Genomic DNA, 23,696 nt, shown 5'->3' with positions numbered 1-23,696 from the left:
CTTAGCAGGTGACTGTGACTGCTTGCCAAGGATGAGTAGCTAGTTACAATACCTGCTAACTTTAACTTGACGCTCATGATGCTAACCTTTTTTTTTCTTTTCAGCGGGCGCTAATGCTAACATTGATTTCCTTAGCAGGTGATGGTGACTGCTGTGCCAAGGATGAGTGGCCTATGTTGAAATGCTAGACCTGATTGTATATACATTGAGATGCTAAGGAAGAACATGATGGATTATTGTCAATTTATATATATTTACTTGCGAAGGCTAATAAGTATGTGATTGTTAGCATGATTGTCCTGCAGATCTGATGCCAATTTGACTTTCTCCTAGCAGATGCTAATGCTAACATGGCCTTCCTGGGTGAAGTGATGGAATGAGTTGCTAATGTTGACATGCTAAAGTTAGCATAATTTACCTGCAGATCTGATTGCTAACTTTACTTTTAGTCAGGAGGTAAGACTTTCACTGCATGTGACTGCTGTACTAAGGATGAGTTGCTAATATTGAAATGCTAATTGATAGCCTAATTTACTAATAAAAGTCAATCAAATTTAACTTGGCCCTTTGCTGATTGACACGATGCATGGGTCAGTAGCTTCCTTTAACAAAAAAGAAGCTAATGCTTAAATCATTTTGTTTATATATCTTGGCTAACATGTACTTTTTTTTTATAAAGGTCTCAATGCTAACTTTGACTTTCTCTGTCGCAGATCAATGCTAAGGTGAGAATCAATTTCCATGCTAAAGTTCTTTCTCATTCCAAATGTAACTAATGGTTTACTATTCTGATGCTAACGGTCCATCAACAGGTGCTATTGCTAACATGTATTTTCCAGTGAATGATGGTGAGTAGTTTACTTTGACAACTGACTGAGGGAAAGCTCTAGGTCATGTGACCAGGAGAACCTGACGAGCGTGAACATTAACATGGTTTTAAACTTGTTACGTTGGCATTGTCAACCAAGGTTTGAATTCAACACAAGGGTTTAATGTTTTTATACATCAAGGTTTCTTTTCAAATGGTACAAAAAAAGTGTTTCACGCCGAGGGTTGACGAGTGTTTTACGCCGAGGGTTGACGAGTGTTTTACGCCGAGGGTTGACGAGTGTTTTACGCCGAGGGTTGACGAGTGTTTTACGCCGAGGGTTGACGAGTGTTTTACGCCGAGGGTTGACGAGTGTTTTACGCCGAGGGTTGACGAGTGTTTTACGCCGAGGGTTGACGAGTGTTTTACGCCGAGGGTTGACGAGTGTTTTACGCCGAGGGTTGACGAGTGTTTTACGCCGAGGGTTGACGAGTGTTTTACGCCGAGGGTTGACGAGTGTTTTACGCCGAGGGTTGACGAGTGTTTTACGCCGAGGGTTGACGAGTGTTTTACGCCGAGGGTTGACGAGTGTTTTACGCCGAGGGTTGACGAGTGTTTTACACTCAATGAAATGATGAACTTATATTACAAACTATAAACTACTGTCCATCATGGATGATGACAGTTAACCTCTCAGCACTGTCATCAGTGAGCAGAGAAGCAGAATGAGTGAACGAATGCTCCTACCCAGGTGCAACGCTAATAGACTCAAGGACTCATTCATTCCTCGGGCTATTCAATTGTACAATTCTGAATTCGGGGGCAGGAGTGGAGTGAGAGTATCTGGATGTTCTGTTCTATGTTAGTCTTTATATCCTTTGTCTTTGTTATTTTTCTTTGTATGTTCTTTGTCTTTATCTTTAGACTTAGATTGTGTCATCTTGTTCTTTCTCTTTATGTTCTTGTTCTTATTTTAAGAACTTGGATTTTAAGGTGTTTGAGAAAAGTACTTACAAATGACATGACTATTTTGAATGTTTACTTTAAGCTGCTATTAACTCTTGTTCTCTGACAGGCAAAACCAGAAGACAACTCATGTGCCCAGAACCTGAGGCCTTAGAGGTTTCTCCTGCCAGGAACTTCCAGATCGACTCATCATTCTTGTTTAAAGTTTCTCTTCGACTTAAAATAAAAACTTTCAAACCTTTTACTGACTCGATTTTTATTTTATATATTTTTAAATGTTTCCATGAGTGAAATGAAAGTTCTCTTGAATCTTTGAAGGCCTTTCTTCAACATCTGCCCAGGAAGTTCAGAAGACAACTGTTAACTCTTAGCATCCATTATCTGCTTTGGCTCCTCCTGAGCGGAACCATCTTGTTCAAGATTCTGAACATTTAAAGGGTCAAAGATTAACCGTCTTGACCAGTGTATCGAAATAAAATGATTTTCCTTTCATAAAATAGATTAAAAAGATTTTGTGTTCGGTGAACCGACGCTACAGTCTCGTACGTGGTGGTGGAAAATGAAGGACCGACGCATGGATGAGTTTAAGAAAAATGTTCGTTTAGTGAATTATGCAAAAGCCAGAGACAAACTTGCGTGAAAACGGGCGCTAGCAAGCAGAGAGATCTATCGCAGACGTCTTCAAATGCCATAACGCAAAGATCTCACAAAATGGTGGATCCTTATAGTAGAATATTCAGGTTAACGCCTCTAGTCAAATGTACGTGTAGGATTGTTCAGTAACTGTAAACACTTGTCTTCTAAGATGGCCGCCGCACATGGTCATCGTGGAAATGCACCAAAGTTTGTCTTCTAGAGAGAATCTGTTCCCAGCGACTTGCTGGTCTGTTGTGTCTTTCAGTGTGAGTTCTCATCTGGGATTGTTAAATCTTTCTCAGTGTGAAGTCTTTATTTGACCTGTGGATGTGAACCTGAGTAGTTGCAGTTAATGGATGCAATGCAAAACAATGATTATTTAATATGAATTAAATATGAAAGATTATCAGTTAATCAAGTAATTATTTGAAATGTGTGTTAAATCTAGATGATTGATTACAGTAAAGTTGTAATTTCCTGACAATGCTTTGAGACTCAGAGACACTATCTCACCAACTCTAAAGTTGTGTATATTTAATGTAACGCACATGCACAAATTAATCGCTGATTTCCGAGATCTCATTCCACGCTATATATTTGTCCGAATCTCGTGGCTGTAAAAACATGGATCGAAACATGTCACGCGTTCACGGAACAGGAAATAATGAATCAAAATTCAAAAAGTTAAGTCAAGCTCCGCTGTGATGGTCATTTTGCTGATTCCATATTTACTATTTGCATCTGCCAGCTGTAGTCCTGTTGGCAGAAAAAAAGGCTTTTTCCAGAATCATAATTAAACCTTTATTGCCAGTGTTGTAAACATAAGACAGTTTTTATGGTGACGGTACAGAATGAAATAGTGACATAAGGTAACACACAAAATATGAAATGGAAAAACAGAAACAAGCACCAAGATTCAGCTGAATACCTGCCAATGATGGAAATAGACATTTAATAACAGTTTGTTGACCCATTCATCAATCACCACTTGAATGGACATTTCACATTCTCTTTTTCTTCTAAATGTAAATTTAGTATTGTGGTTGCCAGTGAGTTATAGCTGCTTAACTGAAGTCAGACGTCAGAAGCAGTCTTCCTCGCTCCAGAAACTCATTCTCGCTCTTCTAGAACATCGAGGCAAAGGCGGGAGTTTTGCCTTTAGAATAATTTATTTTGGTCAAAAAAGCCCACCAGCGCCTGCACCGTGTCCTGCCGCAATACCCTGCAGTCCATGATTTTGATTACATTTTTTAATTCAAATTTTAGCTTCAGAAGGATAAATAATGAATTGGAATGTCATTATAATGTGGAAAAACGTTTCTAATAATAATAAAAAAGTATTACATACACGCCAAAGAAATGTCATTTGAAACAATACCAGATGGATGACCTTTTTATTTTCATTTATCATTATAATGTTTACTTAGCTTATTATTTATATTTTTGTACATACATGTATGTTTGTAAATTGTGTATGTTCGGAGTTATATTCAAAACCCCAATAAAAAAAAAGATGAACTTAAAAGAAAAAATAAATTGTTTTATACACTCAATCATATCGTAAACCCCGGAAGTACTCTCCATCTGCTTCAACCGATGCGGAAGTAATCCGGAAGTGACGACACCGGTTCAAGTCTTGAAGCATGCTTGAGTAGCGGTCATTGAGTTCTCACATTGTAAGTTTTAAACGTTTATGTCTGTTCGGAACCGTTGCTGAATCTCCGGGCTCGACGACGAGACCATGTCGTCTGCTGACGAAGCGAAGCTCGTGGCTGCGTTGACTGAACTGTCGGAGGGTCTTTCGAAAGACCATCTAAGGACCATTCAAGTATGTTCAGAGACATTGTACTCTTTATTTAATAGATACTGTGCTTTTTAAGTCTAATATAAGCTGCTACATGCGAGGGCAACACGAAACATTCAATTGTAGTTTAGGTAGAACTTTATTGATCCCTCAGGAGCACAGGTGATAAAGGTCACGACCTTAACAATTCCGATATTAAATCATTACCTTTTAGGTTCAATTATGATTTACTCATGATCTCCGATATTTGGATGTTTGTATTCATGCGTCAAAGATCGCAATTGAACAATGATTTTAAAAGTAAACAAACTGTTTGTGTTGTTCTCACCTGTGTGTATATTTATATTATATTTTATATACATTCATTATTAAATGCAATATTTATAACGTCAATTATTTATTCTGTTTATACTATATTGCACTATTTTTAACTCATAATTATATTATTTATATATTTATACTTTTTATATACACATCTCTCTGCTGTGTTTTTTAATGGTTGCCAGTTTCCCTGCTGTGTTTTCTGTGCAACGACAAAAGAAAGTCTAAAAAAGTGCCGTCTCTGCAGCGTCGGACGTTCCTTTGCAGCGCCGAGTGTTGCGACCGTACCACGGACTCCCATTCTCAGGTGAACGAGTGCTTCCAGAGGTGTAACGCTCCTTTGATCAGTGCCCAGAAGGTGCTGACCGAGGAGATGGTGCAGTTTCAGGTAAAACAATTAAAACCTCTCATTTGACTCCTTCATTTGGATGATGTCCAAACTACCTTTGTCCCAACTAGGACCGTATAAACAGATGCACGATGGACTGCAACGATAAAGCCAGGGACCTTTTCTACACGAGCGGCAAGGAGTCGGAGGTTCGCTCCATGGTGTCCAGCTGCATAGGCACCTGTGTGGACGACCACATTAACCTGATCCCCAGCATGACGCGGAGGATCGCTGAAGGCATGAACGCTCTAAAGGAATGACAGCCTCGTCTTATGGAACTAATGACGGCTGGTGATTAAAGTATCATTAGATCAAAACTGTAACTAGCTTTATTTACACGTGTTGGCCACTTTTAGGATTCTAGTTGTTGAATATTGTTGGTTTTGTGAGTAAAAATGTGTCACAATTAAACTTGTTACTGTGGCTTTGTATTCTATGTGAATGACTGGTTCATAGATAAACAATTTATAAACAATCATTTGGTGTGTTTAAACAAAGATGAGTAAAAGCATTTAAGCTATGAAAGCTAAGGGGCATAATTGAACAAAGGAAGGCTGACAAATGACAGAAGGTTAAAGGTCAAGGGAACAACGGAGGATTAAACAAAACTACGGGAAAAAAAAAAGATGGATGGATAATGGGAATTTTTGGAACGTGACGTCAACACAAGTGTTGTGATGGTTCTTCTGGCTACGACTGGATGACAGTCTGTGGACCAGTACCAGTGATCTCTAGCGATGAAAAGAGAAGGATCAAGTAAACGCAACAGTTTAATGTCGATGTGACACATGAGAGTAACAGACGACTCAACTGCTTTGAAAAAAAAAAATGTCCTGGAGCAGAGGTCCTGACTCCACGAGGTCCGAATGGATCATACACGATCAAGCTTGTATCTACATTGAGTGTCAAGTTCTGAAGAGGTCCACGATGAGGAGGAGCAGCTGCTCAGATGTAAACATGGTCACATAGAAGAAGATGACATCACGACGATCGAACAGGGACGTGAGGTCAGAGTGCGGCGGTCGCCGCTGTCAGTCAACACACTCGTCCGCCGCCATCACGACACGCTGCGAGTGCTGTTCTCGTCCGGAGAGTCCGTTCTGTGGTCCGAGTGCGGCGACGTGTACAGGAAGTTGCAGCAGACGTACAGCGGGAATGACAACAAGCGGCTGTCCAGGTTCATCACCACATACTCCTGAGAAACATGAGACACTTGACCTTTGATCCTATTTCTACAGTAACGGTATATATATATATATTTGTTTATTTATGTTTTCTTACACACTTAGTAATGAAGTTAAAATGTGAAGCAGGGAAAACAGAAAGCAGTTTGGAGTCGACTGTATCCTCTCGTCCTCAGTCATCGCCAGAATTTCATAGTCCCTTTAGCCGTGGAGGACATGATGATAGTTGCCATCTAGCAGTTTAATACAATATCCGAGAGGATTCAGTCGACTCCAGCAGCTTTTAAAGTTGGTGTTTTGACATATTTAGGTTTCAAAACAAATGAAAGCAGTTGTAGCCGAAGTATACGCTGTAACACCAGAGTTCATGAACAATACTACAATATGCTCGTTACTACAGTATCACAATACATCTAATTATGATCCTGTATCATGATACGCCAGAATTCTGCCAAAACACACCTCTATCCACTACATCACAACAATAATTATGCGGATCCAGAGGGAATTTAACCGACCACCCGTGCTTAACAGTATCTTCCACATATTTTCTTTTACACACAGATGTTATGAATATGAACTCCGTTGACACATGGCCGGTTGTCATGGCAACACGACCAGTCACTGACCTGGTCTTTCTCTAAGGTGAGGAGCTGGTAACCAGTGGAGCGACTGCACACAAGTTTCCCTCGACTGTCGAACGACGCCAGACGTAACCTAGAGAGGAAAATAAACATTTCAAGTCTTGTTGCAAAAAGAAAAAAAAAAGTATCCATTTATTTGTTCTTGTTTATTTTTAATAAATATGTATTAAATTATTCCTCATAGTCTTTTCTCTTCAATTCATTTCTTTCCAAGTTGCGCACTGGTTCCAGGGTTGTACGTTCATGCGAGAGCTTTCATCCAATCATATTCGAGCAGCCGGTCACGTGTTACCCGAGACCTTCAGTCGCTTCAGAGGCGGCCCTTGTCCATTTAAATAAATGGCAGCCGAAGAATTGTGTTAACCAATCAGATTCGAGTAAGCGACAAAACATCAGCACTTTGGAAGCTGCACGCGTCACAGCTTCCATGACACTGGACGCGTTGAACACGTTCATGTCCTCTGATTGGATAACACTGAGACTCATCACATGGAGCTAAAACGATGATTTGACTTAATTTAACCGTTTGTTTTTCAGCACAATGGCTAAAGAGCTTGATCCGGTCGCGGATATACTTGCAAAGCCATTTTCAAGAAGGACTTTTCAAGAAAAGCTGGACGTTGTTAAGAAAGTTATGCTAACTCCAAGATGAGTCTTTCACGAGTTTCAAATGATTTATTTATTTCCTCCATAAACTACGTAAATGCATTTTTTTCTAATAATGTTGTGCTTTATGAGATCAATAGTGTGTGTGTGCGTGTGTGTGTGTGTGTGTTTGTGTGTGTGTGTGTCGTGGCCATGGGAACCACACAGACTGTAGTTGGAGTGATATTTTGATATAATGCACTGATGTTCGTTTGATGATAAACGTCTTATTGACCTATAACAGAACACGTTCAGATCCCTGTGGTGTATAAAGAACCTTAAAGTAGTTATTGAGAGGTGGATTCATTCAAACGTGCGCCACTGAAGGCCTGTGTGTGAAATGTACGGCCAGCCACTGCTGTCAGACTATGAATGGATCTCTTTTTATAGAAGCCTGAATGAACCCAGAGACAGTTATATTCTCTGCTTGAGATATAAAAAATGTTGGCAAGTCTGCTGTAATCTTTGTCTCTGTCTCAACACAAACACCAAGTTTTTTTTTTCTTATTCTAAGTTGCATATTTAGTCCTACTGACCTGTAAGCCAGATGCCTCCTCGGGTGCAGGCTCACAGCGCCCCCGCATGGCTGACTGAGGGTATTTCTTTTGAAGACTATGAAGCGGTTGGTGTAGGTCACCAGCAGGTCGAAGCCGAAGTTGAAGCCGGTCCACCTCCAGCAGTACTGCGAGAGCGGCGGCGTCAGTGGAGAGGTCGGTGCGATGCTGCAGTATTTCTACTCACGTCTCCATCTTTGGTGAGTTTCCTGCCACACCTCATGCTGTTCAGCTCGAAGGCGTCCTTGTTGGCTTCCTGCGGCCTGAGACCAGCAGCAGACGGGTCAGTGACCGTGACTTCAGCGACAGCTACTCTCTTCTTACCCGTTATCGTTGTCGAACTCTGTCCGCAGCATCGCAAACCACTGATGTTTGTAGACCTTCGTCAGCCAGTCTGTGGTTTGAGAGGAAAATATCCATCAGAAGTTAAGACAGAAAAACCTCAGTTTGAAGGTCAGGTGGATCTTTGGAGGGAACGTTTAGGCTAAGGTTGAAAAATTAATAGTTAGGTTTAAAAAACTACTTTGGCATTAATTTTAGGCAGAAAGTATCAAATAATACCTTTTTTTAGGATTAGGAACATTATTTCATGTACTCATACTTTGAAAAGTATTTTCTTGCTAAAGTGGATTTTGTTATTTATGGAAGTACATCCGTCGCATCATAATAATGAATGGTTGAATTTCAAATTTCAAATGTTGAAACTTAAAAAATATTGAACTTATAATTTTATATGCTATTCCAATCATCTCATCAGAATTGTTGATTTTGAAGATTGTTTAACTTTACAGTATCACAGTATCTCAGAACTCTCATCTCTTAAAACGTTTTACGAAGGTTGTTAATCTAATTTGTTTCCATTAATTTTTTTTAACTATTTTTACTGGAGTTATGACTGTATTGAGGACGGAGAGATTTTTCATTTTTGTTTCTTTTAGATTTTATTTCCGTTTGTTATAGTTGAAACGCTGCATTCATCGCCCTCTAGCGTATCGGAGAACCACTACATCTTTAGAATCCCTTATTAGTCCCGCAAGGGGAAATTCAACCATTCACACATACTGATGTGAGTAGGCATGCACACTTGCGCCAAGTTCACCATCAGGAGCAATCAGGGTGAAGTGTCTTGCTCAGGGACACAACGACACAAGCTTGTCTAGAGCTGGGATTGAACCTGCAACCTTTTGGACTGCAGGCAACCACTCTACCATCTGAGCTATGTCGCCCCTATTTGACATCAGGGTCAATAAAAAGTGCAACCATCTTCATTTCACTCGCTATAAGACATTTGAATTTGAATGTTTAGAATGCTGTCAGCGTCTTTCTACCTGGCGACAGGATGTTGTCTCTCTCTAGAATGCGCGCGGACGCGAGGTCGTTGATGATGTACTGCAGACGGACATGTTTGAAGACGGAACAAAACGCGGCGCCGTCCTCAGTGTCCAGGAACGGCTCTTTCTCCGACTGGTCTGCAGGAGAACGAGACATTAGGCTTTAGAACTTCGTCTGGAAAACAAAATTGAGTTTTCCCACAATGCATTTTTGGTTCAGTACCGGATCTTCTCTTGCAGAACCAGGCGTCTGCATCCACCAGGAGCTGCTTGATGGGACCGTCCCAGGCTGGATTGAGCTGCAGGAACATCCACTGGAAGAGAATTCGAGTCACTGTGATGTCGTCGACTCAAAGGACCGAAGGGAACGCATCAAGTCTTCAGATCATAAATTAGGTGTGATGAGGATAGAAAAGATAATCAAGTGTCATATTTGTGTGTATTACGAGCATATGGCAGCTCACCCGGGGCGACCGCACTTTTCTCAAGGGTCACCATTTTTTTTCTCTATATTTTTTATTCAGGGAATGTTTTATGCAGGTTAAAATAAAGCGCAACAAAAGCCGGTTTTCCCTGTGTGATGACGTGATTGGAGACACTTTCTAAAAAACACTTATTATTATATATTAATAAACCATCACATGATGACTATTTGTAAAACGCTTTTATCCAAGGAATATAATAGGAATATGCACATGTGTCGCGCAGGTGAGCCACAGATTTTAATCAGACAAACGCCAAGAAGTGATGATGATGCAAAGTTTAAGTTTCTGAGTGACAGTTTTATTCTCGTTAAACTTCAGTTTTCTTGTTAATAACCGTGTCAGTTGCACTGTTAGTAAAGTTTTAAACTCAGGTTTTCAATAGTTTTTTCCATGTATTTAGCAGGATGATAAGAATCGAAAACGTGTGAAGGTAGTTTTTTTTTTTTTAACGCTCGTTTTGTCCTTTTAACGCTTAGTAATAAATATGTGTTTATTTTCCCAAACTTCTGACTTTACTACACTGGACAAGTATTTGACTTTAGAACGAGTCGTAACTCATGAATAAGTTAAATTTCACATTCTCTGTTTGACGTTGCTTACGAACCAACATTGCACGGCTTAAACGTTACATTTGTTTAAAAGCCACAAATGGCGTCATGGAAGGATGAAAAGTTAAACAGCAGCAGAATTTGAGTGCGACAGCTCGTCAAGATTGATCCTTACATGGCAGCAGATAAAGAGGAAACCTGTGACGTTACTAGTGCCCAATTTATCGTAGAAAACAAGTTCAAGAGTTTATGAAGGAAGTAAGAACTTCTTACCTTCTTGAGAGCTGTGTAGACGTCCATCTCCACCTGCATGACGAACAGGTCCGAGGACTGGATCAGCTGTTCCATCAATTCAGGCCTGTAAACAACCACACGACAAACGTAAACTAGATTATATAATTGGTGTTTAAATGCGTCTCATACACGACTTCTACAAGCCAGATAATCCAAACACTAAGATCTGCTCTCTCTCCGTGGTATTGCCAACAAAACATGATTTAATTGAACAACTTTAACCGTTTCATAAAAGTCTCTGTCAAGTCTGAGTCACAGCCTTTAAAGGAAAACCTCAGAGACTCAAGGCTTGTGTCAAACATCTCGTAAAAAACAGACACGGCTGTTGAGCCAGCTTTTCCAACCACAGGGACAAACAAAAGTCAAAGGTTTCCATTTTCAGACACTTTCTCTGCATGGCACATCTGTTTAGTTACGGAACAAGAACCGTTTGACTGGAAATAATTCAGCTCTGGCACCCAGGTGAGAGAAACGTGTCTGCAGTAAACAGCCTCTATAATCTTTGGGGCAAAGTTAACCAAAACTATTTCATTGACCAAACCAAAAAAACGTACAGTTACACTTTTTGGACACACAGGGCGTTTTCAAATATATATTTTTCACACACAGTCATTTTCTTTGCTCATTAAAACACATGTGGCTGAGTTTAATAATTTAGGAATGGCTATGGTGCATTGAAAAAAGGATAAAACTCAATTAAACAAACAGTTTGTTTAAAACAAGAGAAAGGTCAATGGCTAAAATATTGAAGGAGTCAAGGTTGCGTTGCGTATAATAAGAAGTATAAACCTGATAGGGATATATCTTTATTCTCAATTAATGTTCTTTCACCCTGAACAAACGCTTCTATCCAATTAATTGACTGTCAATTAAACGGTTGCCCAGTGTTTCCTGTCTGTGTAGCACGTTAGCCTTGTAGCTTCTGCTACAAACAAGCTAAAAATATATACTTTTGTTCAATTTTCTCGGCAAAATTACTCTTGTCGATGCTTCAATATAAGAGGGACATTACAGACGAGCGGCATGGAGGTATTTGGATGTTTTTAAATATGTTTTTTTGGACGAAGAAAAGTTAATCTGATTTGAGACCAGCATATAGACGTGCATTCCTGTTTATAACTATGGGTGAACTATCACTTTAAGTTTGAAATATATGCTGTAGAGGATCGATCCAGTCTATAGATTGAAAAATTCCTTCGTAATACTGATTGATACATGACTAATTGTCTTTACAGTGTTTACAGACAATCCCAGCTACACGGGGCAAAAGGCGAAGGACAACTTGGTTAAGACCCTGTTGATATCAGGAAGCATACAAGTGTGTGTGTGCACAAGTGTCTCAGTCGGTCTGCATGATACGGACTCGGGGAGTGCACGTGTCGCCGCGAGAGTGTTGAGGCGTGTGATCATGTCTGCACAAGTGTGTTTGTCCAGAGATAGTGTATCTCAAAGTGTCTGAGAGGAAGAGAAGGAGACATACATTACATGGTTATGCAACTTGCTCAGGTGACGCAGGACTATTTTGGTCGTTGACTAAAATAATCATTATCAGTCACTAAAAGGCCTTTAAACACCAGCATGAGGCTGGTTTGCTTTGGGAAGATTGTTGTGAACGAGAAATACAATCATCATAAGAAGAATAAATACCCCAGTTCTTTCATCAAGTCAATGTTCTGGTGAGTCATCAGGTTGTTGAGAAGCCACTCGAGGCACCTGTAGGTGGAGATAATTGTAGTTAGAATGTCAGAAAGTAAATGCTCTCGTATAAGGCTGAACGATAAAAATATAATTGTGATTGCGATTATTTATGCAATGTCCTCTTTTTTTCTCATACAATAAATGATTAACTTTACATTAAAATGTATTTATCTTTGATTCTCAAGATAAAGTTATTAAGTATTTTTTATGATAAAGGAAAATTAAGCATACCTTAAAATAAAGGGAGAAGGTTTAGTTACTCTAATTACACTTGTTAACAAACATAACATATTCACTGCAAATACTAAAAAACTACTGTAAAAAAAACATGCTAAAAGTGTGATGTAAACATATATATTTATGAGTCAATAATAAATCATACAAACTTCAGTGCAGAGTAAAGAAAAGTGAAAACACTAGTCATAGTTCTTCTTTTACTTACTGCATATTCTTGCAGTTTCTCGTGTGTTTAAGTGCATTTCCTGACATACACAATAATATATTAACATTAACCCAATTTTAATTGTGTGATTGCAAAAGGTAACTTTGATGAGCACATAAACACACACACAGGCAGAGAAGCACACACAGGCAGAGAAGCACACACAGACACACACACACACACACACGTCTCGATTCAAATGAACCGATGTCAGGATGTAAAGTTGTTGAAAACACTGTAGGCTCTTTAGCTTCTCTAGACGTCACTGATCAACGTGTTAAAGCGCCTCTCTCCGCTTGCTGCGCTCAGTCAAGTCATTTTGACATTTTTGAATATGGCGATTATATCGCAAATGCGATTAATCGTTCAGCTCTACTCTCGTAACACACAATCTCACTATGTTTTTCAATGGAAAATCAAGATACGCTTTAAAATATACATGATTCAGTGATATTTTACAATTTATCATGGTGTCGGAGACAGACACAAACTGTATTTCAAGAGGACAAAAGTATAACTCATTAAAAAAAAAAGCTTACTTTTTCATCACAGAGTCCAAACCATACATATAAGCACATGCGTAATAACCGCACGCAGTCTTGGCACTGATGTTCTCCTTCATGGTCTCACCGCACTGCTGGATCAGGCCGTCCTGTCATAGATGTGAGCTTCATGAGACGAGTGTCACGCACACAAACCTTATTCAATTACGACACTGACCAACTGTAACATACAAGCAGCGGCCAGAATACTGACGACCCTGCTGGGTTTGATCAGAACATCGTCACGGTACAAGGATCCAAACACCACCTGCAAAGCTGCACAGATGAAGAGATTTGATCAAGAATTCACAGCTTGTTCGCAGACAGACGTCTCACCTTCAGTGTCAATATTCTGGTCGGGAATTTCTAATTTGATCTCCATCATGTTGGACTCCTTCCAGGATCCGCTGAACATGCTGGAGAAATATCCCGACTGTAAGAAGAAGTAGGATTATTATGAATAAAAACTTGAAATGAACAAGCATCTCTGTGACTACCTGGCATAGGTAGACTTTATGGAGATTCCACTCTTGTCCCAGCGCACAGATACGGATGTCACTGTTTTCTCCATTTAAGAATAAGGTTTGATAAATGTATTTTGATGTGCTTTTTAATTTTTTCCTATCAAAGAAGAAAAAACAGGATAAGACACACTTTTGGCCTAATGCGATCATGAAGGTGACTCACCTGCGTGGCGTGTCTAGAATGGCCTCGTCCTCGTCTTGCTCGCTCTCACAGTCACACTGTGCGTTTCGTTTCCTCTTCCTACAATCACATCCATGTTTGCGGGCAGAACTTGCGCCTTCTCCCGTCTCTTCCTGTCCTCGAGTGGCAGACTGTAACCTGCTGCCCAGACCTCCCATCCCCAGCTTTGAACAGAAAAAGTTAGGAAAAAATAATACTTAAGATAGAAGACATAAAATCTGCCAACAAAGGGAATCACAAGATTGTTGAAACTTTGCAAATGTGGGCTGCATCGTATGTGACCCAAGAATCTATTGGTAATTTCAACATTTACAGAAATTAAAGGGTTAGTTCACCATAAATTCAAATGTCACTCATTTTGTTTTCATCCTTAATGTCAACGATTTGAGATTATTTTTGAGAGAAAAAAAGCTTAAAACATAGACTCGTTAAACTTTTGAGTTCTTGTTGGGTCTTCAAAACGAGAGGGACGTTACAGACGTGCAGTACGGAGGTATTTGGATGTTTTTAAATGTGTTATTTTGGAGAAAGATGAAGAAGACAGATATTCGAGCTTCAGCCCAACATCAAAATGAAGATACATTTTTGCCTATAACTCTAAAAAGGAACGTATTACTGTTAAAATAATCCCAACACTTAGTCGACATGAGGGGGAGTAGAAAATGAGTGTTTGAATTTTTGTTAAACTATACCTTTAAACTACAACTTGCATAAAGCAAATACAAATCAATTAAGTTCAAATAAGAATTCTTTCTTTAGTTCCATGTGTTTTTCATCTCATAGAAAGACTTTCGGCATGTGTGCACTGTGGAACCATAGACTGGCGAATGGAAAATAAAATATTGTGATGAAACTTTATAAATATATTTTGCTTGAAATCATCTCACTTCTGCAACCATGTTTTGGCTTAGAATCAATAAAGGAATTTAATTATTACCTCTAACTCGACAAGACTTGTTTAAAAACACATTTTCCCATTTTTCTTTCCTAGTCCAACAACCCCGGGTCATGACCTGGACACTGATCAATCAAAGTGTTTTGATAGTAGTAAGCGAGCTAAGAAGGCTCATGTAAAACTACAGACCCTCAACTGTCAAAGGTTAACACACTGAATGGGTAGAGTAAACATAAACGAATAGAACAACTCACCAGGAATGGTGTGATGAAAAATGTGGAATCAGTCGATGATAATCTCTGGTCAGGCAGCTGGTGATGTTGACCAGTCGACTGAAGGGAAGCCGCGAACTAGCTTACCTGGCAATATCACACACACACACACACACACACACACACACACACACACACACACACACACACAACATATCAACTACTGTGAAACATGGCGACCTTCACTCCCTACATCTAGCAGAACACAAGTATCGACTATTATTTGTTTAACCTGTTTTCTTAGTTACAGAAAACGTCAACAGACCATCAGACATCGGAGAGTAACTATCCTGTTGTCTTCTCTGTTTTCTTCTTCTCTGGGAGAGAGTTTGCTCAGCGGCGTCTCCGTGTGGCACATAGAGGAATTACAACTTTTGCTTATCGAATTTAATCTTTACGCCTTTAGCTCTGGTTATTCTTTGAAGGCAGTTTGTAATATTACAATGATTGTAATTTACATTGTTCATCATTGTTAATCTCCGGATCATTTATGACAAAAGCGTTGAAAAAAAAGGAAGTAATATTAAATATTTGGTGTCTTCTTACTCTAGTAACAAGGTCTCCTAAATTGATACATATTCTGCGTTATAAAAATAAAGTGCATAAAATATCCACTATATACTGTACAATACCTAATTCTTTTCATCTGTTTATTTGTTAAACGTAACCAATCACAAGTGTTTTTATTTTGTCTTGTATGCGGATTACTGCCTTTTTTAAATACAAGACTTAGCATTTATTTATTTAGTATTTATTAATTTATTATCACGTTTCTAAATTCGAATAAATTAATATCAATGATGGATTTATTGAGTAGTTTTTAATAGAATTTATACGTTAAACTTTTTTTTATTTTTTAAAGAAAAAGTAGGTTGTTAGTGAGCACATACGTTGCAATTAAATGATACATATGCGAAATATTCTAAACGAAATAGACAGTTTATCCAATCTAATAATAAAATGATAAATAAAATAAAAAGAAAACCTGTAGTTGCAGCAAATTCCCCCAGGGGGCGCATTGCCCTGTAAAAAAAAAAGGAAAAACAAAATACAACTTTAAATAAATTACAATTCTCTCCTTACATTATATGTATTTAATAACTCAGTGAGCAAATAAACCCAATTATAAAAATATAAAAGGCAAAAAAGTACAACAGGAAATGACGCAATAACATGGTCACGGCGAGGACAACAAGCAGCCAATCAGCGACGAGAGCTCCTTTCCACAACATTCCTCTCCCCCTGTTCCTGTCGGGACTTCTGCGCGCACTTGATGCGTGCGTGCGACTGTGACACGTAACTCCACCGTCGGGTCTGGCAGGACACCTCCACCTGGTCCGGGACACAACAACAACGGCCCTGTTTTTTATCCTGGTTCTGAACGAGCGCAGGGAGGAATGGAGACCAGAGACGCGACCGCTGGTGAGTCAAGTCAGTGACAGATGGTTGAAAAACAATGTGCATCATGTTGGATAAATATTTTCAGGGGCTCACGTTGGCAGTGGAGGGAAAGAAAGGACTACGCAGAAAGAAAATAATAAGGATAAAGAATCGACTAAAACCAAGATGGAGCGAATATTCGGGTTCAGGAGAGACGACTTGAGGTCTTGGCACAGCCTGGTGTCTCTTCTGAACCGACCTGCTGACCCGGCGTCCCTGGGCATCTTCCGCTGTCTCTTTGGTAAAACCCTTTGAGAATCTTCCATGAACAAGTGTGACAACGTTTCTTCACGTCCACAGGGTTCCTGATGGTCATCGACATCACCCAGGAGCGAGGTCTCAGTCACCTGGACTACAGGTACCTTGACGGAGCAGCCATCTGTAGATTCCCTCTCTTCAACTTCCTTCAGCCGCTGCCCCTGGACTGGATGTACCTGGTGTACGTGGTGATGTTTGTCGGTGAGTGAAGGAAGCACTGGTGCTGGTGGTGGTGTTGGGGGTTCTGTCTCTGCAGGGGGGCGGTCTGGGCTCAAGATGAAAGAGCAAAAACCAGACGTGCTATTTCCTTCTTTCTCCCCTTAAGGCAAACACTACAAGTAATTACACAGCAAAGTAGGTTGGTATGGATACACACAAATTAGACACAATATAGGCACAATATTTGACAAAAAGTTTGATTGTAGTTATAGATTTAGGTTAAAGAAATAATGGATACATTGATTATCCCTATATTTTATTTCTGCTTAACCGTATCAATATTTGACAGCAGTATTGATTTTGATAATGATCTTAAGACGTTTTTATTTGTTCAGGCTTTTCCTTGATTTTCTACAACTCCTGTTGTGTTATCAGTTTTATCTTGATCTTTAAAGTATATACTTTATTGAATATTGTTTTGATTTTTCCCAAAAAAGCGTGTTTAAAATTAAATAATTAGATTTAAATTCAAACATGCAGTATTCAAGGCGTTTGTTCATTTTTGTGTCGCAATTAAACCTCCGGCCACTACATGACGGCAGTCATTACGTCCTCGGCAGCCAACGATGAACACCCAACGTCACCAATGTGGCAATTACCGAGGATGAGAGGATACAGTCGCCTCCAGAAGATTTATAAGCTGATGTTTGGACATATTTTGGTTTGAAAACAAACAAAAGCCGTTACGACTTCATCAAGAGTCATGTGGTCTGAAAAGTCTGCAACACCAGAGTCAAGACAATACTACCAATATATTGTTACTCTTACAGTATCACAATATATTGTATTGTTGCCCCTGGATTGTGATGAATGGTTTCTTGTCACTACACAGCCCTAGTGATAGAAAAATGATGAGTTAATAGTTATTATTGACACTATTATGGTGGATCCTGCAGGAGCGTCCGGGATCATGCTCGGCTGCTTCTACAGGCTCTCCTGCCTCATGTTCATCTCCACCTACTGGTACGTCTTCTTCCTGGACAAAACCGCCTGGAACAATCACTCGTATCTCTACGGCCTGATCGCCTTCCAGCTCACCCTCATGGACGGCAACAGATACTGGTGAGTGGAAGTTTTTTTCCGCGAGACTCCTGAGGGTCTGATTGTGTTTTTTTTTTTTCTTTTTCCGAAGGTCGATGGATGGTCTGCGGAGACCTTCGATCAGGAACGCTCACGTCCCTCTGTGGAACTACACCTTGTTGAGAGCTCAGGTTTGTTTCACTTGTTAAGTGTTGTGACGAGTGATTGAACCAGGATTCTTCCTTTAGATCTTCATCGTCTACTTCATCGCTGGAATCAAAAAGCTGGATGCAGACTGGGTGGAGGGTTACTCCATGTCCTATCTGGCTCATCACTGGCTCTTCGATCCGTTCAAGTGTGTCTTCTCTCCCTATCTTCCATGTATTTCTTCAGAAAAACTTTGAACCTCCATCTTCTTCCAGAACGATTCTTCCGGTGGAGCTGGTGAACCTGCTGGTGGTTCACGGAGGCGGCCTGATCCTGGATCTGTCCGCCGGATACCTTCTGTTTTTCGACATCACTCGTCCGTACGCCATGTTCTTCGTCTCTTACTTCCACTGCATGAACTCACAGCTCTTCAGCATCGGTGGGTTTTTCGATCTCCTCAGACGAATCGTTTTGATCTTTTTTAACCTTAAAAAAAAACATTCTTTCAGGGATGTTTCCATACGCCATGCTCGCCACCACGCCCCTGTTCTGCTACACCGACTGGCCCAGAAGATTCTTCGCTCCGTTCCCGGCACTTCTCAAGTCACTCCTGCCCCTGACCTCGACGGACATCCAACCCAGCAGCTCCTGTGTTTACCCGGAGACCGGCAGCAGCAGCGACGGCAGACGCCAAAACACCACCACGGCTCCCAAAACGATGAGATTCAAGCACAAGCTGGCGGCCATTTTTACTATCCTTTACATCTCGGAACAGCTGTTCCTCCCGTACTCCCACTTTATCACTCGGGTACGTGACCTTCAATTATCACTACAGTAGAATACTACGTGCGCAGACCTTCACCAAGCAGCTCGTTTAAATTTCTCACCTAATATTTTTTATATAATACACTTTTTTTTTAATGATTTCAATGAGCTTAAGGGAAAATCAGGGGCAGAAGTGGCCTCGCAACTTGCTCGCAACCTTTAAAAGATTTGTGGATCCAGATGGTAATTAGGAAGGCCATCACAATGTTCATCTTTAAAAAAACCATCAGTGGGAATCTTTTTTGACTGACGGGCGAAGTCAATCAGCAGCAGATTTCTATACATGCTAAAAAAAGAAGTTTGAACTTTGCTTTGGACAAAATCCTTATCTTTCCTCAGTCAGTCAGTGTTGGGAAATCGAAACCGGAACAATGACCCTGACGACAAATAAAGAATGAAGGATTGGATTTTTACTCAAGCGTGCTCTCGTCCTCTCCTCCCCCACAGGGCTACAACAACTGGACCAACGGTCTGTACGGATACTCCTGGGACATGATGGTTCACTCGCGGAGCCACCAGCATGTGAAGATCACCTACAGAGACGGAAAAACAGGGGACGTTGGATATTTGAACCCAGGGGTAGGTTACAAAACACCTGTATTGATCCACAGGGGAAGGTCAGAGATCACCGTTAACTTCTAATAGAAAGTTCCAGTTAGGATGTTGCAGCCTTCAAACCGTTTGTTTGATATGCTGGGAGCTTATCTTTTAAGGGCACAAAAAAAACAATGAATTATTGAACAAACTCCATGTTTAAAAACATTTGACAAATTCTTTCATTTAAAAATATTTGTAGCCTTTTTAAATTCAATATAGAAAATAGTGTCACTATTATAGGAAAATATTTACAATTTAATTGTATGAAGATACAAATGTTGAATTACAAAATCAAAAACACGTTTTAATGATTGAAATTAGCATATCAAACTTGTAAAACTGTTTGATATGCGTAAACAAATCTTACATTATCTTATTTCAATATCTTTTATATCTTTTTATTCAGTGATGAAAAAAACTAAGAAAGCAATTAAACCTTCCATTATATAAATTATTAAATTCAATAATTTTAAACTAATTCAAACCTTTAATACAGAAATAATTGAACTCAATTATTTAAAAAAGTAAGTAATTCAATGCAAAAAACAACCACATTTCAATAAAAAAGGTACAAAGATGAAAAACTTGAAACACTAAATTCAATCATTCAATATTCTAATGACATTGATATACTTCCATAGTTTTCTAACTTAGGATAAGATCACATGTAAAAATATTTTGGACCAAAAAAACAATAAATAAATGAATGTCTCACTCAGGTGTTCACGCACAGCCGGCGCTGGAAAGACCACGGCGACATGCTGAAGCAGTACTCCACCTGCCTGAGTCACTTACTGCCTCGATACAACATCACGGATCCTGAGATCTACTTTGACATCTGGGTCTCCATCAACGAACGTTTCCAGCAGAGGTGAGAACTCCAGATTCTTTCCTGGACCATGATGTTGAGCAGATGAAGTTCCAGACTCATTAAAAAAAACAAATTAGATAAAGTGTTAGTTGTATTGAGAGGAGATCTGTCGTCTCATCAATGATCAAATCCGTCATCACCTCCCAGAATCTTCGATCCTCGAGTGGACATCGTGAAGGCCGAGTGGTCGCCTTTCCGTCCGAACCCCTGGCTGATGCCTCTGCTGGTGGACTTGTCCCCCTGGAGGAAAAAGTTCTCAGAGATAGAAGGAAGTTTGGACAACCAGACGGAGATCGTCTTCATCGCTGATTTCCCAGGTGATTGTTTAGCACAGAACCTTGTATTTTAATCGTATAAAATATGTGCAAATAACCTATTTAATTATAAACAGATTACACATGATAGCAAACGTAAAACGCTAACTACTAAAATATATATATTAAAAAATACATCATTCTTTGAGACTTGTATTTAGCCGTCTCAAAAACTAAATATTCAAGCTGAATGTACAATTTAGTCTTAGTTAAAACATATAAAAAATGCATTAAATGTTATTTAAAGTATACCAGTGCCATCAAAAATTGAATGGTTCAATTTTAACATTTAAAAACTTGTTACTGTTGAACGTTGTTTTCTTTTAAGCATTTAAAAAAAATCGAATAAAACACTTGAAATACTTAAAAAGATATTGCATTATTTTGTTGAATCATTGAATTTCATAAATTGTATATTGAATGGTTACATTTGTTTTAATTTAATAATTGAATTAAATACTTTTTAAATTGAAAGGTTGGACTTAAATAATTTAAAGAAATTGGAATATTTTCAAAATATACTGTATATATTTTTAAATCTATTACATTTATTGAATTAAAAACATATTGAGTTAAGAAGATTATTTGTTTGATTACTGAAATCATAATATGAAATATATCTGTGTAAAAGTTATTTTGGAATATATTCAATTTTTAAAATGAAATGATTAAAATAACAAAAACAATTCAACCTTTTAATAAATACATTAATAATAGAATAAATGAAATGCTTACTTTTCAGTTTTACTTTTTTTTTTTTACATTGAGCTTGATGCTACCAGTAATATTTCAAAGGCTAAAAAGCTATCAAGGGTGAATTGATAAAATAAATATCGGGATCTAGTATGTCAAACAAAACGTATCTGTGTAAATAGGCTGCTTGGCAGAGGTCTGCACTCACTTGAGTGTCTTTCTATGGTATTTGTAGACACTGACTGATGTCTTGATCTGACAGGACTTCATTTAGAAAACTTTGTGAGTGAAGATTTGGGAAACACCAGCATCCACGTCCTGCAGGGCACAGTCAACGTGGAGATGGTGGAGCAGAAGAAGAACATCACTCTGCAGCCTGGCGAGCAGACCAAGGTCCAGCGACGCACTTTGATGACATCACAGACGTGCTGACCTTGATCAGTGTTTGCAGGTTCCGGCCGGAGAGTACCACAAAGTGTACACGGTGTCGGAGGAGCCGTCCAGCTACATGTACGTGTACGTCAACACCACGGAGGTGACGCTGCTGCAGAACTTCACCAGGCTGGAGGAGCTGCAGGAGCGCATCCGCAACGGGACAGGTGGACCAGCTTATTATGACCACCTCATTATGACCACCTCTTGCAAGCACCACTGCAGCTCACATGAGCCGCTCTTGGTGCAGACCTCTGCCAAGCAGCTCATTTACACCCATATCGAGATTTTCTTAACCAATATTATTGCCCAACATCAATACAATTCACTATGTAATTAAATATATATGTAGACACCTAGTTTAGCTATGATATCAAAATGGGACAGTTTCTGGAACTTGCTTGCACAACACACAGTCTCCCTGAGCAAGAATTTGCCATGTTGCATTTCTATTTTAAAGGCTGAATTAAAAAGATTACATTTTTTTCAAAACTAATATATATTATTTGAGTTTGTTATTCTTATTCCAACAATAATAATACAAAAAAAAAAATATTTACACATTTTAAATCGTAGCATTCACATTTGATTTAATAGTTTCAACATTTTTATATTTTATTTAAAAAACTAAACTTTTTTTCAAGACAATCATTAATTTAGAAAACAATACATAATTAGACTGTTTCAATAATTGTATTACAAATGTGTAATGTTAAATTCAACAATTCAATATTCTGATACTCTTTATCACCACTATCAGTTTTGTGGATCCAGTAATTTTAAATACCACCAACATTAAAGCATCCCTTAACATTTCACTAAAATCCACAAATCTGTCTCTGGGGTCATTTGTCTAAGAGAACCATTAAAAACAGTATTTTATCAGTAAGTTACACAAAAAGTGAACTTTAGGTCAGAATTCTTGCTCAATGTTGTAACGCGGGTGTCGTCTGGCAACTAATCCGATACACAAACATCTCACACACGATCTTTGTTTGAATGAAAGCGTGCTCTTTGATTACAAAACTAACTCAGACATGATTCATCCACAGAGACCGAGCCGCTCCCGCCGGAGCTGCTCCCCCTGCTGGAGGCAGAAGACAGCGCGGAGGTCAACGCCACTGATCCGGTTGTTCGACTCTTCCTGAAGCGTCAGCGGCGGATAAAGGAGGTGAAGAAGCGTCGCGAGGCCGGTCTGCTCGAGCGACTCGAGCGATTTTCTGTGAAGAAATACTACACGATACGACGAGCGTGAGTACTGCGTGTTTGCCTTATTGACCAGTTGAATTTCTCAATACTTCTTCTTTTTTTTAGTTTTCTAATGACGGCCATCGCGATGCGGAACCTGGCGGTGGGTCTTCCTCCGGTGGAGCAGCTCACACGAGAAGTGGAGTTCGCCAACATGAAACCTCAGGTGGAACAAAACGTGGACGACCCCCTCAAAGATGAAGTCGGTCACGATGAACTGTAGACGTCTTTACGACCGCAATGTTACTGAAGATTCTGAGCAGAAAGTATATTTTTCTAATTTACAAAACCCTTGTTACTTTTAAACAATTTGCAGTATTTCATTGCTGTGCAACTTTTTCCTCGTCATTTTCTTTAGATAAGCTGAAGCTAAGAAAGTAATTTCAGAATTATATAAAAATGTTCAAAGTGTGATTTGAACGATGCCTAAAAATCATGATGAATAAAAGTATTTTTTAACGAATAAAAAC

At 39.3% G+C, this 23,696-nt stretch overlaps 3 protein-coding genes across 4 annotated transcripts; 2 read left to right on the top strand and 1 right to left on the bottom strand.

The window, feature by feature from the left end:
- Positions 1-4,038: 4,038 nt before the first annotated feature.
- timcc (TIM double twin CX3C motif chaperone) lies at positions 4,039-5,554 on the top strand. Its single transcript, XM_087791230.1, has 3 exons — positions 4,039-4,238; positions 4,783-4,923; positions 4,995-5,554. Exons 1-3 carry the CDS (start codon positions 4,152-4,154, stop codon positions 5,181-5,183), a joined length of 417 nt encoding a protein of 138 aa, XP_087647356.1. The 5' UTR covers positions 4,039-4,151; the 3' UTR covers positions 5,184-5,554.
- Positions 5,555-5,680: 126 nt separating this feature from the next.
- On the bottom strand, positions 5,681-16,223 carry gmcl1 (germ cell-less, spermatogenesis associated). 2 transcript variants are annotated; one of them, XM_087791228.1, is made up of 16 exons: positions 16,148-16,223; positions 15,145-15,249; positions 13,978-14,159; positions 13,788-13,911; positions 13,627-13,723; positions 13,469-13,566; positions 13,288-13,400; positions 12,256-12,321; positions 10,588-10,672; positions 9,505-9,595; positions 9,279-9,419; positions 8,275-8,344; positions 8,138-8,213; positions 7,933-8,078; positions 6,737-6,824; positions 5,681-6,118 (listed from the first exon to the last, which is right to left on the bottom strand). In XM_087791228.1, the coding sequence occupies exons 3-16, from the start codon at positions 14,151-14,153 to the stop codon at positions 5,981-5,983; spliced, it is 1,509 nt and encodes a 502-aa protein (XP_087647354.1). In that variant the 5' UTR covers positions 14,154-14,159; positions 15,145-15,249; positions 16,148-16,223; the 3' UTR covers positions 5,681-5,980. The 2 variants fall into 2 exon arrangements, with proteins under 2 accessions (XP_087647354.1, XP_087647353.1); XM_087791227.1 differs by lacking the exon at positions 16,148-16,223 and adding an exon at positions 15,428-15,473.
- Positions 16,224-16,418: 195 nt separating this feature from the next.
- Positions 16,419-23,695, top strand: ggcx (gamma-glutamyl carboxylase). The gene is made up of 15 exons (XM_087791226.1): positions 16,419-16,584; positions 16,649-16,843; positions 16,903-17,061; positions 17,976-18,141; positions 18,212-18,290; positions 18,348-18,454; positions 18,522-18,685; positions 18,756-19,054; positions 19,519-19,650; positions 20,388-20,539; positions 20,687-20,856; positions 21,809-21,939; positions 21,998-22,145; positions 23,031-23,229; positions 23,293-23,695. The coding sequence occupies exons 1-15, from the start codon at positions 16,560-16,562 to the stop codon at positions 23,447-23,449; spliced, it is 2,283 nt and encodes a 760-aa protein (XP_087647352.1). The 5' UTR covers positions 16,419-16,559; the 3' UTR covers positions 23,450-23,695.
- Position 23,696: the final 1 nt, after the last annotated feature.

The sequence above is a fragment of the Callionymus lyra genome, chromosome 5, assembly GCF_982586985.1.
Source record: "Callionymus lyra chromosome 5, fCalLyr1.hap1.1, whole genome shotgun sequence".
Lineage (NCBI taxonomy): Eukaryota > Metazoa > Chordata > Actinopteri > Syngnathiformes > Callionymidae > Callionymus > Callionymus lyra.
Note: the sequence above shows the minus strand (reverse complement) of the source record. Positions and strands in the feature narration are given on the sequence as shown.

Bases quoted from the DNA above. Each gene is read 5' to 3' on its own strand.
- timcc (XM_087791230.1), top strand. From the start codon at position 4,152: ATGTCGTCTGCTGACGAAGCGAAGCTCGTGGCTGCGTTGACTGAACTG. The intron at 4,239-4,782 runs GTATGTTCAGAG...CCGTCTCTGCAG, and splicing joins ACCATCTAAGGACCATTCAA to CGTCGGACGTTCCTTTGCAG. The intron at 4,924-4,994 runs GTAAAACAATTA...TGTCCCAACTAG, and splicing joins AGGAGATGGTGCAGTTTCAG to GACCGTATAAACAGATGCAC.
- gmcl1 (XM_087791228.1), bottom strand. From the start codon at position 14,153: ATGGGAGGTCTGGGCAGCAGGTTACAGTCTGCCACTCGAGGACAGGAA. The intron at 13,912-13,977 runs GTGAGTCACCTT...CTTCTTTGATAG, and splicing joins ATTCTAGACACGCCACGCAG to GAAAAAATTAAAAAGCACAT. The intron at 13,724-13,787 runs GTAGTCACAGAG...TTCTTCTTACAG, and splicing joins ATAAAGTCTACCTATGCCAG to TCGGGATATTTCTCCAGCAT.
- ggcx (XM_087791226.1), top strand. From the start codon at position 16,560: ATGGAGACCAGAGACGCGACCGCTG. The intron at 16,585-16,648 runs GTGAGTCAAGTC...AAATATTTTCAG, and splicing joins GACCAGAGACGCGACCGCTG to GGGCTCACGTTGGCAGTGGA. The intron at 18,455-18,521 runs GTGTGTCTTCTC...ATCTTCTTCCAG, and splicing joins TGGCTCTTCGATCCGTTCAA to AACGATTCTTCCGGTGGAGC.